General features: G+C 40.7%; 1 protein-coding gene across 6 annotated transcripts in view; it reads right to left on the bottom strand.

The window, feature by feature from the left end:
- DYM (dymeclin) overlaps nucleotides 1–19,705 on the bottom strand; it is a 169,420-nt gene that overhangs the window by 56,327 nt on the left and 93,388 nt on the right. For 5 of the 6 annotated variants that reach the window (XM_081212836.1, XM_081212837.1, XM_081212838.1 and 2 more), the window contains exons 15-16: nucleotides 18,773–18,937; nucleotides 6,236–6,338 (exon numbers count right to left, since the gene is read on the bottom strand). In XM_081212836.1, the coding sequence (XP_081068962.1) occupies nucleotides 6,236–6,338; nucleotides 18,773–18,937 (268 nt within the window). The remainder of the gene's footprint in view (nucleotides 1–6,235; nucleotides 6,339–18,772; nucleotides 18,938–19,705) is intronic. The other variant, XM_081212841.1, reaches the window with a different exon arrangement.

Below are 19,705 nucleotides of genomic sequence, written 5' to 3'. Positions count from 1 at the left end.
TTCTCCTTTCAACACTGAGGCAAAGGTAAAGGGACCCCTGACCATTAGGTCCAGTCGTGACTGACTCTGGGGTTGTGGCGCTCATCTCGCTTTATTGGCCGAGGGAGCCGGCGTACAGCTTCCGGGTCATGTGGCCAGCATGACTAAGCCACTTCTGGTGAACCAGAGCAGTGCACGGAAACACCGTTTACCTTCCCACCGAAGAGGTACCTATTGATCTACTTGCACTTTGACGTTCTTTCGAACTGCTAGGTTGGCAGGAGCAGGGACCGAGCAACGGGAGCTCACCCCGTCATGGGGATTCGAACTGCTGCCCTTCTGATCGGCAAGTTCTAGGCTCTGTGGTTTAACCCACAGCGCCACCCGCGTCCCAAGACTGAGGTATCTAAATGAAATATAGCCTGTGTATTTACAGTGTGATTTTCTATGAAGTTTGAACACCTGCTGAATCTTTGCACCTGGTTTTTCTTATTGGGAGCACGAAGAGACCAAGCAACATGCACCCTCTGAAGCAAGGCCTCTCATACACTGTGCTTAATTACTTACATTATAAATCAGGTGAAAATACTGGAGTTATTATTCAGGCACAAATCTTGTGGGCTATTACTCATCCAACCTCCCCTCCACCCAATAAAATATTAGAAAAATTGACCCCAAACCTTTGCTTCTCAACCACAAGTGGCTACTTAAAGCTATTTGTGTAGCTGGTAGACTGTGAGAAAATGAACATCATTCCAGTTTCACTTTTAGTGAACAAATAGTGTCTGGTCCACAAAACCACTGTCTCAAACTGTCACGTATGGATAGTCTCAGCTGAGACATCATAGGTAAATTAAGATGGGTCTTCTAGAAAACACCACCGAGACAAACCGACTGATAATGCTTTATCTTGTTAACAGATGCAAAGAAGATGTGGTTGTCCCCAAACCAGAGAATGCTGCTGTCTGTCTGCCTCCCTTCCTTGTTTTGCAGCAGACTCTAGAAAAGCACGTATTTTGCACATCATGCCTGGAAAACTACTAAAGTGGACTCGCTTCAGACTTTTTGGAGTCTCTTCTTCAGCTAAGCACAATATCAGCTAAGTTCAGGAATAAATGTTGCCACAATACAATTTCGGCCTCTGATTTGTCAAATGAAATAAACAAAAAAATTAGGAGAACCCCTCTATAGCGAAATACATTGATACTGAGACAAACTTTGCAGTCATTTTCATGCACACTACCTATCAGGGATGTGCAATTCCTGCGCAATGAGAGACTCAATTTTATTCAGGTTATATTATGCAAATTGATAAATTCTGTGCAGACCTGTTTAACAATGCACAGCTCATTTAGCATAAATATATAGCATGCTTTTTCTTCTCGAAAAGTGGATTTTAAAACAAAAGCAAAAACAGAAAAGGGGACAAAGAGTCCTGGAAAGGGGCATAAAGTAGGGTATAGAAATTCTCCTATACAGGAAACAGGAAATTTTGCCCAAGCCTTCTCCTTGACCAGGGGTCTGCAACCTTTAAGACAAAAAGAGCCACTTGGACCCGTTTCCGAAGAAAAAAAACCGGGAGCCGCAAAACCATTACGACATTTAAAACAAATATAACACTGCATATATTGTTTCTTACCTAAATGTCCGATCTGACAGCGGGCGGGAAGGTGACGTCGGGACGGTGCGTGACTAACGCACGCACCACCCCCATGCAACGTCACAGCCAGTACAGCGCCCGCCACAGTGGGGAGTGTCGGGGGGCACAATGCGCCTCCTCCCCTCGCTAGTATCCGCCCCGGAGCCGCGGCAAAAGTGTAAAAGAGCCACATGCGGCTCCGGAGCCGCGGGTTGCAGACCCCTGTCCTTGACTATGAGGAAGGGTTTCACCACAGCTAAGTGGTAGAGCACATGTTCAGAAGTTCCTAAACCACCACCCCCATCAACTCCATGGAAAAGATTTAAGGAATAGCCTCTCAGTTATGGTTAACAATATTTGGCTAGATGGACCATTGGTCTAAAACAGTACAAGGCAGGTCTGCACATCGGCCAAGCCAAATGGATTATCTGACTATGTATTATGGACGGATGTGTGTTGGACAACCGCCTCCACCACCTAGTCTTGAAGTCCTTAGCAGGCAACAAATACTGGAAAATTACCGTCCTGCTAGTAAGCCACCATATATGAATAGTGGTCAGAGATTCTCCTGATGGATCACAAGTTGTGAAGACTCGGTATAAAACAGGCCCTTACACACCCTTGGTATCTGAGCTCTCAAAAGAACTGCCTACATTCTGTTAAAATTGTGATGTTTAGGAATTTCCACCAAACCAATCCCATTCCACCCTGAAGTAAACCACTGTTACAGCCTGATTCCATACATCTTTACTCAAATGTTCCACTGGGATCAAGAGGGCTTACTCTCTGGTAGGTGTTCCTTGGACTGTGGACTTGGTAAATCCAGACCAGAGTTTGTATCATGTGGTCTAGAACCTAAGCATACTGAAAACTGTAAACTCAAAAAGGAGAGCACTCATTCCCGAAATCCATGCTTTTATAGTATTGTTAGTTTGCTTAAAAGATGGCTAACTTTTATGCTATCATTCAGAAACACACCGCACATGTCAAACCATGTAAGCGGAAATTAAATATGACTTCTAAAACACAAGTTGCTTTAAGGAACTAAAATAATGTAAGGGAGTAATTTAGCATCTACCAATGCATAAAGACAGTAAGATTACTGGTTTTTTGCTTATTTGCAGGAGGAATGACATGAAGGGCTATTTATATAGTACTTACTGCTTTGGCTATAATCAAATGTAATAACAAGTTAGAACCAAAACAATCTTTTTGTTGAAACCACCTTTGTAATACTACTTTTTAATAACCCACCTAATGGCCAAATTAGAAGGACCCCAACTGAAGCCATTCATCCCACATAAAACAAACATTTCTTTTTCTTCTTAGCTTTGTTTTACTAGCTATATTATTTCCAGATGATGTTGGGGGGGGGGTATAGTTTTTCAAGAGTTAGATGCTTAAACTGGCAGCTGCTTTCTATTTACCATAGACAAATATAAGATGAATCAAAACTGGGGCCTTCCTTGACTCCTTTATGGAGAGAAGCATCTCACCCAGCAACTACATAACAGGGTTATTTAGATTATTAATCAAGGGGAGGATACTGAATTACATCAAAAGTTCTGGGCCTGCCAATCAGATTTGCACAGTATATAAGAAAAAAATCAGTCCTCTGGCAGGAAGGAAATTAACTGTGGTCAGAAATTTATCATAAGTGGACTCTTGTTCACCATTTTAACATGTCCACTTTAGTTTGAGAGGTGGATAAATTTGTCACACCTCAGTTAATACTGAAACCTAATTTATTGGAGTAAAACATCATGATAAAGCTCTGGATTTTCAGATATAAGAGTATATACCTCTGCACCCCTAGAAGAAGCCTCATGTTATGGTCATGTGATGTCCATTATTGGGCAGTTACATGATCTAAGTGAGACCTAGCTCATGTTACTAGTTGTGGAACCTCTTTAGTGGGGCAAAAGACAAGGAGTGTACACTTGTGGTATCTATGAAGGTATGGGGATCATGGGCCATGCCCAGCTTTTAAAGCAGGGAATATATAGGAACTGAAATTCAGCAGGGGCTTTCCTTTAAAAAAATTAGTCTTGTTAGGTGAATTCAATAACTTAATTACAACTCGACAAGCTAAACTTAATAACGGAAAACAAAATTATTATTATACAATTGGAAAGCATGTATATTGTATAACTATTTTTTTTTAACTTCCAAAAAAATCAGCAATAGGACACCAAATCTTCATGAACTTTTAAAGTTTTTCCTACCCTAACAATCCAATCCTATGTATGCCTCAGTATTGTTGCTTGCGTCCTCTGGTATTATGAGAGGGCTAACCCAACCCTCTTAAACAGATATTCCACTGACATTGTGGTTTGAAGGAGCCTTGCCTTTTTATTTGATTATATTTGCTGCTGTATTGTTTTTAAATTTACTGTTTTTAACTGATTTTGCTCTCAGTCCCTTTGAGTTTTTCCAAAAGAAAAAGTAGTATACACCTTTAAAAAATAGAGTTGTACCTTGGATCCCAAATGCCTTGGTACTCGGATGTTTTGGCTTCTGAACGCCGCAAACCCAGAAGTGATTGTTCTGGTTTGCGAACGTTCTTTGGAACCCAAACGTCCGATGGGGCTTCCACGGCTTCTGATTGGCTGCAGGACCTTCCTGCAGCCAATCAGAAGCCACACTTTGGATTCCAAACGTTTTGGAAGTTGAATGGACTTCCGGAATAGATTCCGTTCGAGTTCCAAGGTACGACTGTAAATAAAAACAGAGGACCCATCAACAAGAGCTATTTCCAGAGCAGTCTGCATAGGACTGTAGCCTAAGAAGGGAGTTCCACTGAGCTCAGATAGACTAACCTCTCAGTAGTAATGCTTAGGATGCACTGTGCCTCAGAAATTCTCAAAGCGCTGGCATTTATGTGCACTGCAAACTCTCGTGAGCCATTTTTCTGTTGTAGGCATTACTGATCTTGCTACTATAATTTCATTGCATCATAAAGTTCATTCTCCACTCTTCCCTTCTACTGCAAGGGAGAGTACGGGTTCGAACTTAAAATAATACTAAAAGATCACAACATGGCAAAAGGAATTCTGTAGTTATGCTAGTGGTTATGTTATGGCTTATTTATATACTGCTTTTTGGCCAAAAGGACCTCAGAGCTCTCTCAATTCACTGACAGACAGTGTGGTGTAGTGGTTGCAGCCTTTCTCAAACTTGGGTCCCCAGGTGTTGTTGGACTACAACTCCCATCATCCTTGACAATTGGTCCTGGTAGCTATGGATGATGGGAGCTGTAGTTCAACAACATTTAGGGACATAAATTTGAGAAAGCCTTGGTTAGAGTGTTGACTAGAACTTGGGAAACCCACAGCCGGATTCACCTTTTGAGTCCTGTTAGCAGAAGCCCTGTGCTTTCTCCCCATTTCTTGCCTACCCCTGGCAACTGACATCAATAATCCAAATTAACCACTGCTGAAGGACAATAAATGAAAAGCAATTACATGCATATGTATGTGAACAAATACACAGTAATAGTATAATCTATTTCATACAGTTGATCGCACTACTTTATGTTAATTGACTCTGGCTTATCGCTGTTGCTTTATAACTGTTTTTACATATCCCACTTTGAGCATCTATTTATCTATTTAATTTAAACACTTCTATAAACCACATAATATTCTTAAAAATTCTAAGTGGTCTACAGTCTAAAAAACAAATATAGAATTCAAACGAAAACACAACCTATTGCCAAAGAAGCAGCAATATTTTAAAAACAACATAAAAACATATAAAACAAAAATTCAGACAATTCAAACATGCAAAGCAGGATCTAGTTTTATATTTTATATGTCAGGGAAACCCTAGGCACTGGGTTTTGAGACACTGCCCTACTCTGTAGGGTTTGGTGTTGTGAGTAAAATTTCCCCAGGTGGTCTGAGTGATCTTAAAGGTCTAAACAGTGAGATACATACTTTAAAAATTATGGATATTTTTAAAATTAAAGAATATATAGTACTTCAACTTTGTTATCTTATATACAACCCCATATTTCAAGAAAGGGTTAATACTAATGTGGCTTACATAGGACTCCTCTGTGAGTTTATGGCTGAACTGAGATTTGAATTGGAGACTCCACAGATTATAATTTAAATTCCTAACTCAATATTCCAGCTCTCATCAGCATTCTGGTAACGGCAGGTCCTTACAACAAACATTTGGCATATCCAGAGAAAGTGAATGGCAAACAGAATATGGCTATTATCTGACAATGTTCTCAACAGATAAAATCTTCCTATGTAAGAGGTTACTCCAAATTGCTTTTGCTATGTGTGGATGGATGTGGGCTAAAAGGCAGCCAACCAAAATCCTGCCCCCCCCCATAATGGCAATCATACTCAAATGTTCAAGAATTGCAAGCTGTCAGACTAAAGTAAATGTCTTAGCTACGAATAGCTGTGGTTTTTATTTTGCCATTTGCAAGTGCATTTTTTTTTTAATTTTCTCAGTGAGTTTCAGACATGATGTCACCAGCAGAGCTTCCTATACTTTGGTGTTGGTGGTTGCCAGGTTGTCACACACTTTGATAGACTTCTGCAGGGTTAGGAGATGCTATTTTGACCTGTTCCCTTAATCACTAAGTTTGGTACTCACATAATCTGGAAGCGGAGAGTCATCTGAAGCGAGGGAACTTCTCAAGGATTGTGTGGCTTGCTCCAAAACCTTGTTGTGCTTTTTTGACAACAATGAAAACAAACTGGGGAAGAAGAAGAAGAAGAAAAGAAGATTTGCATGTTTATGTCAATTTCTAAAAAGGGTTGTATAAAACAAGACTGCCGATTCAGAAGTGACTCTATCAAATTGTATTGTACATAGGCAACTTTTAAAAAAAGTTTATGAATTGAAAATGGAATTCAGTAACAGGCTGGCTTATTTTCATAATGGAACATTTTTTAAATATTTCACAAAACTGACATTGTGTTTTGACAACCAAAAAGAGTAAGTAAGTAACCACTAAGAGCTGATGTAGATGTAACATAATGCCGGCTCATAGCTACAGCTATTTAAAATGCTATTTCAAAGTAGATTTATATGTTTATATTTTGTGGGAATATGATATTTACGATGTAAAGATCTAAAGCAAGTATTTTTTGTCAGAGGAAACAGGGAAGAATCCCTTGAGTCATCTTTAAGATAACACTATCAAGCAACTGTCACCAGGTATTGATTATTTTAAAAATTGTGTATCATCTTCCTATAACATATTCATGGTGGTTCATAACAGAAATAAAAATACACAAGCATAATCACAAAAACATCAATAGTTAAAACAATTCAAAACTAAAGTGAGCACAGCAACAGCCTACGAAGATAGCTCTGCAAAAAATTTGATGGAATAAAACTGAGTGCTGATGGGGCCAGGCAGACCTCCTTTGGGGAGATGGTTCCAAACCCTGGGCACCACAACTCAAAAGGCCCTGTCTTGGGTGCCCATTTGCCATATTTCAGGTGGTGGGTGGGCCCAAGGCAGGGCCACATAACAGAAGCAAAGTTGTCAAGCAGACTCAAATGAGGGAAGGCAATTCTCCAGGTCCCAGGCCACTTAGGACTTTAAAGTTCAAAAACTACACCTTGAACTAAGCCCAGAAACAAACTGGCAACCAGTGAAGCTGGTACAAAATGGGTGTAAAATAATCTGACCAACTGGTTCCATTTCGATCTCTGGCTGCCACTTTTGGAACCAATTGTTGCTTTTGGATTGTCTTCAGAAGACTGTTCCACGTGCAGTGCATTAGAGTAGCATAATCTGGAGGTGACTAGAATATGAATGACAGAGGCCAGGTCTGTTTGTTTGTTTTTTTAAAGGGTGCAGTTGGATTATAAAATGCTGGTAAAAAGCATTGCTGACCATCACTGCTACAAGACCCTCCAAGGTGCCGAGCTGGATCCAAGAGTTTCACTTGCATCACTATGAATACCATCAACCCTACTTACATACCCAAGAAATACAGCACACTTCTGCACACAGTCTTACTCAGGCTGCACTTTATCAAACCACACTCTTTAGAGTATTCCTGAATACCGCAGAGACTTGAATGGAAGCTCTGAGATTGTTCTCTAATTTTTGATTTATAGATTGTTGATTCTCTTTCTTATGATCTATATATCACAATATAGCTCCAAAAGACAGAGATATGTTTTATTTAGTTCTTTATTCACTGTAGTTTAAATAAAGATCTAACATTAAAAAAACCCCAGGCCTAATAATATCCTCAAACCACAAATGCAATTCCCACATGCACCATTGTGAAATGTGCATAGCATTTCAGGGGCTTAACACTGACATTATAATTTATGGGCTATTCATTTATACAAATCCTTCATGTAATTCAGTAGTGACTGATCACAGAAGGCTGCCTTTCTAGCAATTAATTTTCTAGATATAGTGAGTTCTAGATATAAATAAGCACCTATTCCTTAACCAGTATGTTTTGCAATTAAAGAAAAGTAAAATGATCTATTTAATTTATGTCCTCCCCAAAGTCACAAGAAACAGTTATTGCAACACATGTTCTATAAACATAAAACTATTAAAGAGTAAGCCACAATATTACTAAGTCAACGCTAAACAACATTTGAGACCCAGAGAGGTTTGAACCTCCAACTTGAGGGCAACATGAACACCTGTACCAGGATAAGACAGGAGATTGTCTCTAACAGGCTTTAGATATGATCCGTTAAAAGCTCTCATGGCAGGCTCTCTGTGGGTGCTAAACAGCAAAGGGCACCCTTGGCTCAGCTACAAGCTCACCATGCACTGCTATGACACTTTCAGGAGCTGAATCGGTCAGGTTTAAAGGCTGAAGTTTTTTCTTCATAGCCAAAATGTAAAGAGAAATGTAAAGTACTGCACTTGGGCAAAAAAAATGAGAGGCACAAATACAAGATGGGTGACACCTGGCTTGAGAGCAGTACATGTGAAAAGGATCTAGGAGTCTTGGTTGACCACAAACGTGACATGAGCCAACAGTGTGACGCGGCAGCTAAAAAAGCCAATGCAATTCTGAGCTGCATCAATAGGAGTATAGCATCTAGATCAAGGGAAGTAATAGTGCCACTGTATTCTGCTCTGGTCAGACCTCACCTGGAGTACTGTGTCCAGTTCTGGGCACCACAATTCAAGAAGGACACTGACAAACTGGAACGTGTCCAGAGGAGGGCAACCAAAATGGTCAAAGGCCTGGAAACGATGCCTTATGAGGAATGGCTAAGGGAGCTGGGCATGTTTAGCCTGGAGAAGAGGAGGTTAAGGGGTGATATGATAGCCATGTTCAAATATATAAAAGGATGTCACATAGAGGAGGGAGAAAGGCTGTTTTCTGCTGCTCCAGAGAAGCAGACATGGAGCAATGGATCCAAACTACAAGAAAGAAGATTCCACCTAAACATTAGGAAGAACTTCCTGACAGTAAGAGCTGTTCGACAGTGGAATTTGCTGCCAAAGAGTGTGGTGGAGTCTCCTTCTTTGGAGGTCTTTAAGCAGAGGCTTGACAACCATATGTCAGGAGTGCTTTGATGGTGTTTCCTGCTTGGCAGGGGGTTGGACTCGATGGCCCTTGTGATCTATTCCAACTCTATGATTCTATGAAAACCTGGTCAGTTTCTGTTTTGTGTCCTGACACTTCCAAGATGCGCAAGGGAGATGTATCATTCCCAAATTGCCTATCCATGGTTAGGAGATCCAGAGTATGCCAGGGGTTCACCCATCTTCCTTCCTTTTCTTTTCAAAGTTAACCATGGGGCAGCTTTTTACCTCCTTCAAACAGCTAACCATGGTCAGTGTTTACACTGAAGAAATAGGCAGGCGGTTAGCTAAACAAAAAGCCACCTGCAGTGGCCAAAATCAGTTCAGATCATTTGTTGCTCTGTATGAGAACAGAAAAGTGCCAAGAGAATGCAGCAAAAAAGCATTCCAACCAAATATGAACCCAATGATTAAAAAAAAACATGCTGGTTGACGCTCTTTTATATTGGTTCACGCTCCACCAAGCCAGGAAATTGGAAGCTAAGGCTGACATGCCCCATGATCAGTAATGAAGTTGTGCAACGTCACAAATCGTGCTTACTTGCAACTTACCCTCAATACATCCACTCTCAGGCTCAAATCCAGACAGTGTTGGTGAAATGTCTGGGACCAGCAAAAAAAACCCTTGTTGTCCTGTATTGCTTTATTAGTGTCTTCCCAATGGTTTGGGAAACAGAGCAAACAAAAGCGGGGGGGGGGGGCCTCTTTGGTGAGGGGTTACAGTAAGGGGGTGGCACATATGCCATCGTGGGGTCTTGTCCACTGAGAAAATTTCTCAAGTTTACAAATATGTCCACACACCCAAAAAGCTTGGCAAATTCTCATTTAACCACTGTACTATACTATCATATTCCATAACTAAAGGAATAGGCATTGCACATGGCATCCAGTATCTGTTCCCTATGCAAACACTGTAGTCCTGGCAAAATGGTCACTTCAAAAATGAATCTGTATACCCCTGCATTATTTATTCAGTAGGTGCTGCCATATTTTAATAGAGCAGGAACACCATAATAACTTTCCAACTGCTGCTCAGAATTTCACCAAACCAATGAATGACTGCCATCCTCAACAAGCCTACACCAATAGCTTTCACTGAAATCGGAAGGAAATACACAACTTGCTTAACAAGTGGTGTAAAAAGGGTCAAAGTGCCAATATTCAGCACTTTCTAGCATGATCGAGATATGGCATTTTTTACTGGATCAGTTTGATATTTGTCACATTTGTAGTAGACCCCACTAGGTCGCTCATGTATGCCAAGTTTCAGCTCAACAGGTTTTTGCTGTTGTTGGTATTTGCCTTGTGCCCCTTTGATAAAATTCAAGCTGGTCAGAAAGACCAAAACAGCGTCCTGATTCGTGTTAGAATGGCTGTGCAAGTTTTTCCATCTTTAAAACCACCATGATCTTTAAAACAAAATATCTGGTGCCCAAGCAGCACACTAATTAGATTTACATTGTTTTCAATTTATGTGGAAATTAACCTCAGTTCCATAGCCGAAACCTGATACAGCCTTTGAAAAACTGAAATAAATCACTGAACAAAAAACAGTTTCTCTTTTGCAAACTAAATTAACCTGTGTAAAAGTTTATCATAATTTTCAAGAAGAATACATCAATAGGAATCCAAGGTGGATTTAGGTGTCAGTGTTGACATACAATGATAAACAAAATAGGGCTCTGGATCATACGCATATAAATCATGGTCTTGAAAGTTAATGGCCCGTAGATGCCCCATTACTGACTCTTTGCTTAATTCACAATAGTATACAAGGATAATGCCCCCCCCAAACTATATTTTGTATGCCTCTGTTGTTTGAGGCTCATGTTTGTGTAAAGCAACCTTACCAGGTTGAAAATCAAACTGGTTAGAAGGGGAACAAATTTCACAGCTTCAATTTACTGTGCATAAACCAAACTTAAACACCAAGATGAAAACTATATGGAAAAACATCATGGAGTCCAATATATTTGGGTGTGGGGATTTTTATTCCAGCTTTTTAGGTTAACATATTATCTGAAAGAAGGCTAAGACCCAGCCCTGACTATGTATTTCAATAATGTGATGTAGATGAATCACTGCACTGGAGAAGCAGGAGGAGACATCTGAAACGAGATTGTGGAGGCTGGAAGAAATCTATGGGCGCTGGGAACTAGGGGTAGCCAACAGAACAAAGTATTAGGAAAACAGTACACCTATCTTGAAAGGAAAGAGGGAGAGATTTTGCCGAGTTCAATGTTTAAGGGAAGAAACAGATAAAGGAGTTATGGCGGAGATTTGAAAAGTCAAGAAGGGGGAAGGAGGTATTTCCTGTGCTGGGACTGGTGGATGCCAGAAATAGTCAAAAGGATGCTGAAGATTTCTGTAGTGTCATACCCCTTGCTGAGGCTGAAGCGGTTAGTCCTAATCTTTTACTAGACCCCTGGTGTATTTGAGATGTCATCTTTTTTTTTACATTTACAGTGGTACCTTGGGTTACATACGCTTCAGGTTACATAAGCTTCAGGTTACAGACTCCGCTAACCCAGAAATAGTGCTTCAGGTTAAGAACTTGGCTTCAGGATGAGAACAGAAATTGTGCTCTGGCGGCGCAGCGGGAGGCCCCATTAGCTAAAGTGGTGCTTCGGGTTAAGAACAGTTTCAGGTTAAGAACGGACCTCCGGAAAGAATTAAGTACTTAACCCGAGGTACCACTGTACTTGTACTTCTCCCTTTTAGGAGAATTCACTGAGTGAAGGGGGCTTCTGCGATGGGGTGCAACAGGGGTGTGTATGTATGTGTATCAAGTAGCAATTGAAGTCAAGTTCATCAGGCAAATTTAGTCCCCATGAACAAGCAGCTAGCCTCAGTGGCTGATGAGACCCTACAAAATAAACAGTAATTCAGGGAATAAGCAAGCAGGGGCTGCATACTAGTCTTTTGTCATGGCCAAAGAAGGTTAGAAAGTTTGCTCTTTAAGATACACTAGTAAAGTCAAAGAGAACACATTTGTACTGCAGTATTAGTATTTATTCTTTACAAATAAGGTACTATTTTTCTAGAGCAGATAGGGTGTCATTTTATCCCTTTCTAAAGCAGGGCATGCAAAACCAAACTCCATTTGAAGGACTTAAGTCATACAGTACAGATCTGCCCTGCTGCACCAGGGTGAAGATTCTTGCTAGCTACTATGTGATACAGTTGATAAACAGAAAAACATTCAACAGTGTTTCTCACTGTTGCATGAATCCGCTACTCTAAATCCCACAAGAAAGGTCTTATTTCAAAGTCTACTGGATTAGTCACTCTATAAACTAGCTGTTCTTTTCCTCTCGCACTCATCTTTCTCTGTGGTTCTAGCAGGATTCTTCTCTTTGTTTTTAACATGTTAAAGTACAATATAGAAATGCAAAAATTCAGAAGCAAGGTCTACTAGTTCACATAAATGCTAACTATCCAATTCCCCTCTCACTAGTACTGTTATGATTATGCATACTTCTTAAACCACTGTGAGAGAATACATTCCGAAACACTGCACTCTAGGATGAACGTTAAGTCACCTGTAATGTAAGGAGCCTTAGCAAATTTAAAATACTGCAATATCTTACAATACTGAAGCTGGGCAGAATATGGACTGCTCCTGCCATATTTGGTGCAAATTCTATGCTGGAAACAAGAGGCTGTGTGTGCAAAATAATAATTTGAAGAAAATGTAGTTAGTGATTGACACCAGAGTTCATAATTTCTTGGCATGGACTATAGCGCTCAATAAAATGTGATGCTCACCTTAAATACAAGGTGATTATTATGATTCCTGACATAGTTTTCTGCTTAGATTTTAATTCAAGCAAAAATAAATACTGTTCTCTATCTCAGATACCGACAGCAGGTAGAGGTGAATTACAGGTCTCTCAGTTATCTCTTGCTCTCCTTTCACCCATCCCTGGTGCCTGGAATGCTGCAACAGCTGCAATCCAGACAACATGGGGAAGGGGGCGAGGGAAATACCCCCTTCCTGTCACTACAACAGTCACCCCTGCCATGTACAGAGGTACATGGTTTGAAAAAGGAGGTTCACAGGGGCATGGGGAGGGATTCTGAACCAATTAAACACCTGATTATGTCATCAGTGGTGATCAGGTTCTACCTAGCTTAGCTCCACCTCTCAGTCACAGCACTGTTACGGCTGATGCTGTCCTCTCCCACAAAGTCTACCCACAAATCCAAACCATACCCAACCCCTATCCTAGCCATTATGTGCAGGGCTCTAGTTCTGAAGACTCCAAATGCCTTGTGCCCAACCTAGCCCAGGTTGCCTTAATAAAGCATGGACAGTGGATTAGAAGGTGCAAAGGTGCTCAAAATGTGCAAGCCTTTCCTTGTGGCAGCTGTCCCAACACAACTGCATTTCAAATGGATACTTCTTGTAATGTGAATACTTTGGTTTATTAGTGCTTTTAAAAACCACATTATTCTTTGTTGAGTCTATTGAGTTAGAAAGTCTAGCTTTTATTTTGAGAATCATGTGAACCTTCACAAATGATTGAATTCTGCTGTCATGTTGGCAATCCAAACGTTTTGCTGTATACCATTTTTCCCCTTAATAAAGAGATCAGAATTTCATTTCATATTAAAATGTTTAGTTTAAGGACATTAGTGAACACAATCCACAAAGGTTCCTACATGCCTGAGCTTCACTTCTCACAGCAAAGAGTTTACATGACAACTAGCCTGCTCATAACTAAGTGGAGTTTAGATTTTGTTTAAAGAAATTAAATTTGCCTCTCTGCAAAACTTCTGGATTGAATAGCTTTTTAAATATATATATATGAAATGAATATGTTAATGGAGACTGCCAACCCACAAATATAATCCTGGGCAATGTATTGAAAATAAGAGTTTCTGAACTGACACCAGTCTTTGTTACACTCTTTAACATGCAGACTTGAATTAGTTTCAATTTTCAGAAAAGCATTGTTTTTCGGAAAATATTCATGTTAACTTGGAACAAAAGAGTTATTGGTTTAAAAATAGGAAGAACTGCCAGAAGATACTTTATGGCTCACTTGAAATCCCGCACACACAAACTCTTGTTTGTGCTTCAGCTGCTGGTGCTTAAGAACCTTCGGTCTATGGCTTGGTTCGCACTTAATACTAATCTATGTTTTGTTAAGTCTAACCAACCATGCTTTGTTTGAACGTGCAAATCCATTCAGTGGAAGAACTGTGGGTTGTTTCCGCCAACAGAACACCATGTGAAGCCATGTTTGTGTTGGCTTACACTGTTTGTTTTAATAATTGTTTATCATTATGTTCAAACCAAGCAATCTTGCTTAACCATAGTTTGTTTGGCCATCCCAGGCTTCTTGGCTCTTCCGTTGGCTCACGGTTTGCAGAACAAACTACAGATTAGTGTTATATGAGTGTGCAGTATCAGCTTTCCCCTCAGTCTGGTGCCCTCCAGGTGTTTTGGACTACAACCCCTACTAGTCCCAGCCAGCACAACCTGCCACAATGAAGGATATTTTGCTGGTTAATAATAAACATCAAAAGTGGTAGAATCAAATTCAGTAATCAATGCAAGCTGATCAACAAGTAATAAAGTATATTAAAATAAACAAGGCTAAATCTGTGAAAGCCGGGGAAATTTAACTGAATTAGTTCTAGCTTTGCTTTGCTTGTTTCTTCTTTTTGTTACCTACTTTGAGTCTTTGGGATGGGGTGGGCTATAAATCAATTTTGTATCCAAAAGGGAATTTTCTTGCACAGAATCATCATTTCTAGCCTGCTCGAAATGCCCAAGATTTGCAATATGTTTATAACATTTCTATACCACTTTACACAATTAAAAAAACAAACAAACCTCTAAGTGGATTTATAAAAGTGCCTGAAGTGAATAGATGGCCAGACAAATGATGCTCAGCACATATTTTAAAACAACCCCCTTTTAGGGAAAATGCTGTGGCCCCCAAAGCACAAGATTAGTAACATCGTTTTAAAAAATGCAACCTTGCCTCATACCTTGCCTTTGGCATGATCATGTTTGAATTACTCAAAGAAATTTTTTTAAGAGACTGAATCTGTTGTGTATTAGGGAAGTCACATTGTGAAAGTAATTTGATGCCATTGCTTTCTTTCTGGTAGTACCTACAAGGCACTGCGAAAGCAAAAATTAGTATCCAGCCTCAGGCAAATACTGCAGTACAGAATGAAGACTGCAAGCTAAAGATAGGAAGCAGAATATTGTAACTCATAGCTATATACTATGTACATATAATAAAGGGGCTCATGGGTGAGCAATAGAATCCTTGAAATATTTATTGCAAATATTGAAACAATGTAAGCAGTCAGGCACACAGTTATGTGTAAGAACAACAGATTGGTAGAGGACCTTTGTACGTAACTATGTGTTGAACTGTGGCCAATGTTGGCTTGGATCCAGACTTTGCTACTGCCAGTAGGAGCATCACAGAGGGATACTCTGCTCAGGGGATCCTGCTACTGGTGGAAGCAGAGGTTGGGGTGGGCTTTTGCCAATACCCCCTCTCCTGTTAAAGTCCGTTGCACACTCTGGGGGATTGGGGAACGGGGCAGGGGGAGCTGAAAGGTTGGGGGAATTGCTGCACCCTCCCTTCTCCCTTCACATAATTGTATCAAAATGCAGAGCACCCAGGAAACTGATTTTATAGCAAACTTCCTGTGAGCTGCCTCGTACAAGTACATGCACCACAATATCAGTAACTCCATCTACTGTGATCAAACAAGCAAAGAGGCTAATTACCTCTGATGATCAAAACAGATCATCCAATGAATGCAGAAAAGTGCACAAGCAAAAGACACATAGCAATGCTTTTATTCGTACGACACAAGATAACATCACTGAAAGGGAAGGTGTGAAACCTTATCTGGTTCCTGAAATTCTGAATGTGAGCAATCAGCAGAGGCATTTGGCTCTCCTATCAAACGTTTCCTAGTGTTATTCACTATTTATAAAGTAAGGCGGGAACCAGGCAGCAGGAAGTAAGAATGGTTTGTCATGTTCCATGTTTTACTTACAAGCTAATGGAGGGTTAGGGTTAACTCTTTCCCATTAGTGAATTATAACGTGAAAGTAGCTATTTTGGGGGGAAGCATTTTTGATACTCCTCCCCAACATGCTGGGCTCTTAAACAGGAGGGAAGTCTGGCTGGGAGACATCCAAAGTAAGAATGGTTGTTATAAACTTTTATCATCTCTGTCCTCTTTCTCATTCATGCTCGCAAGTACATCTGCCCGATTCAAGTACATGTGGCTTTGGGAAATTCCACTGCCCAGTTCATTTGTATTTCTGTCCCAAGGTTCTATATCTTCAATTTATATAGACATTTTTGGATATTTTAGTACCTTCGGGTAAATTCTGATGCTTCATACCGGAAATAAGTTTATATCCAACTGTTTTCCATGTATCTAAATGCTCTAACTATATGTGCTGAGCAAGAGAGTTTACATTTGGGATGTCTTACAAGACACTCTCTTCAGGGAACTGCCCAGGAAGAAAAAGTTGCTCCACTTATCACTTCTTCATCCACATACTGGGCACTGCCTATCAAAATATGGGTTGAAAGATTTCTTTCTAGCCATCCCACCATCATTTCTTCCTCTGTTCTTTTCCTTTTGGTGGAAACCAGAATTTTGGCTAGCAGTTATGACAGCACACAGCTGTGTCAGGACCTGCCCTCTGCCCAGGTAGTTAAATGCACGAGGTGGTCTTCATTCTGCCTCCTGATGCAGCAACTCCTCCGATCCAAGCCTCAAGCTCCTTCATTCCTAAGCATGCTTCTTTGAATAAAGTTTCCTACTCTTATTTTTAGTCTGAATAGCTTGGTATTCCCTTTACTGTAAGCCACCCAGAGAACTCTTTTGTGGGGTGGCATACAAATTCTGAAAATAAGTAAATAAAATCACTCCCGCAAACTAGGTTCTCATCTTCCGTTAGAAGACTACTCAATAGTTCCTTCTGTTCTAAGAGTGGAAAAGTATTTAACATTGCATGCCACATTTTCCTCCCTTGACAATCAAGCTGGTTTTATTTATGTTTACTGTATGGTCTCTGCGCCATTATATGCTTGCATAGCCAGGACACTGTTATTTCCATTCTGGATGTTCTCCATGTTCTGATCAAATTTTGTCATGCAATTTTTCCCATGTTTCCCCAAATTTTTTGGCACCGGTCACAAAACATTAAAGAATGTGTAAAGCTCGTGTAGCATGAAATTAAATGTACTATTTAAATTGTTCTTTGGGGGTAGGCTCCTATGTATATTGCCTTCAGCATTTCAACAAATTGGAGAGGCAACTCAGAAATGCTGTTAGGGTTTTATCCCAACTAATGCCACCGCTACCTCACGCCTGACTTGACTACGAGACAGAAAAGTTCCAGAGGCAGGATGAGAAAATATATAACAAGCAACAAGGTTTGCTCAATCAATCTCTGCACCGCCGACTTCACCTTTCCTGGAACATGCACCCCAGGAGCTCCAGAGAAAAGAGAGGCAGTTAAACTTGACTTGGTAGCCTAAACCAAGTTCTAAATCTGCCTAACCACTTAAATCTAGCTGTGACTGCTGGTATTTTTCCACTAGTTCAATGAAGGAAAACATGATGCAGGGGCTACTGTAAAACAATGGCAGCTTTGTATCTTATTTCCCCCTCTTCTCACACTAGTCCACTTCACATGTTGCATGTCGTGTGTAGAAAGCAGGGCTGTATCCCTAGTCCCACCCTTTCCGCATGTTTGCAGCCATTCGTGCTAAGGAGCAGCAATGCTTCAGCAGTTGCTCACATAACAGAGCAGGATGTTATTGGCACCAATAAGAGGGTGAATCCTCGGGGTTGGACAACTTCCGTTCCACTTGTGAAAGGGGCAGCTGTCTAATGTGATTCAACCACGTCATGTGGTGTCAAATAGAGACTCCCCCTTCCTCTACAGGTGGCAGCCAAAACATGGGAGCAAGGAAAAGTATTCCTAGATATTGTGGGAGGAGAAGCATATATCTGGGGCTGCTGTTTTAAGAGTAGCTCCATATCTGTCAAAATGTCTGCATTCGTTCTACATCATGATAGGCAAACCCTGTTCAGGCAAACTTCTCTGCAATGATTCATCTTCCCATTCAGGAACTCCCTGGAGGTTTTCAGAGGTTTTCTGGGTACCCCGGAGCACAATTTGTAAACCACTGCTTTTCTGCTGCATTGTACCAGTTCAGACATGGTGATGGTGAGGCCTAACAGGCCCACTCCCTCCATGACCCGAGAATGAATTTGGGGACGTGTCACAGAATATTCTGCTATGCTAGGGGGCTCCACAGGTTACTAAAACATGTACATATCCTGTGTATGGAATATTTGCAAAGTAAAGCCATGCTCAGCTTATGGAAAATACAGCTTATATTTTTCTATTGTGAACCCATGTTGGATCTGCAATTTGTACCCCATGTATTATGGAGACATAAAGGGGGGTTGTTAGTAAAAAGTTACTGGTGATCCAGAACCAACCAACCCCCCCCCCAATTTATTTCCTTCAACATGCATAGACCAGTCACACGGTGCATGCAGCATGCAGTAAATGGACAGCAGAGGTTAATAACCTGGAAGCATAAGATCTGAGAATGTGAGAACAAGTTAAAGACAGCAGCTCCTCTCCATTGTCACTGAGGCTTGAGAAGCAATGCTGCAGCGTAGAGCAGTGGGAGTGGGGAAAATATAGTTTGTCCAAGACATATACATATCTCCGCAAGTGGCGGCAGGTGTAACTGCAAGACAAGGGTAAAGGGAGGGAAAAGGGGTGGGGAGGAAAAAGAAACAGGAATTTTCCTTTAAGAAAGCTACATCCAAACAAGTCAGTGGCAGATGTCAAAGAGCAAAGCAGCAGTTAGAGAATAAAAATAAAGTTGCAAAGGCAGAGAGGGTGGGCAGTCTCTACAACAACCCAGGATGATTTCATTAGTGACGCAAAGGAGGTTGCCGGCTTTGGCAGGGAGGTTGTGTGTAAACACACCAATGTTTGTGGATTTACTTTTCGGGAAAAATTCAAACCACCTTTTCATGAGACTTGAAGACAAATGCTCTTGTGCCAAGATGTAATATAAAATGTTATGGGAACAGTCACACAGCTTGTGTGGTTTTACACAAACTGCCATCTTCAACTAGAGGAACGAAAAGGCTGAGCTCATTGCTGAGTGAATGCTTTGAGGTTCTCACAACAGCTTTTAGAAACTTAGCAGTTAACAATAACCCAGTTTGCCACAACCGTTAGGGAGTTATGGGGCTGCTGAGTCCTAGAGTCCGTGAATCATCTTAGTATTGCCTTTTAAGTTCTAGAGTTTTGTTTTGTTTTCCAGTGTATATCCGCTTCTATCTTCCTGCTGCACAAACAGAAGCTTCTTGGGGGAAATCACTCAGACATTTGACTCTGTTGTAACTGATCTCTCTCTCACACATACTCTTCCAGTTCCCAGGATTTGTCACACTGTAATACAACCAAGAAACAGAATCCAGAGAGGGCCTATTCAGATAAAGGA

Source organism: Podarcis bocagei, assembly GCF_964188305.1.
Source record: "Podarcis bocagei genome assembly, chromosome: 11".
NCBI lineage: Eukaryota > Metazoa > Chordata > Lepidosauria > Squamata > Lacertidae > Podarcis > Podarcis bocagei.
Note: the sequence above shows the minus strand (reverse complement) of the source record. Positions and strands in the feature narration are given on the sequence as shown.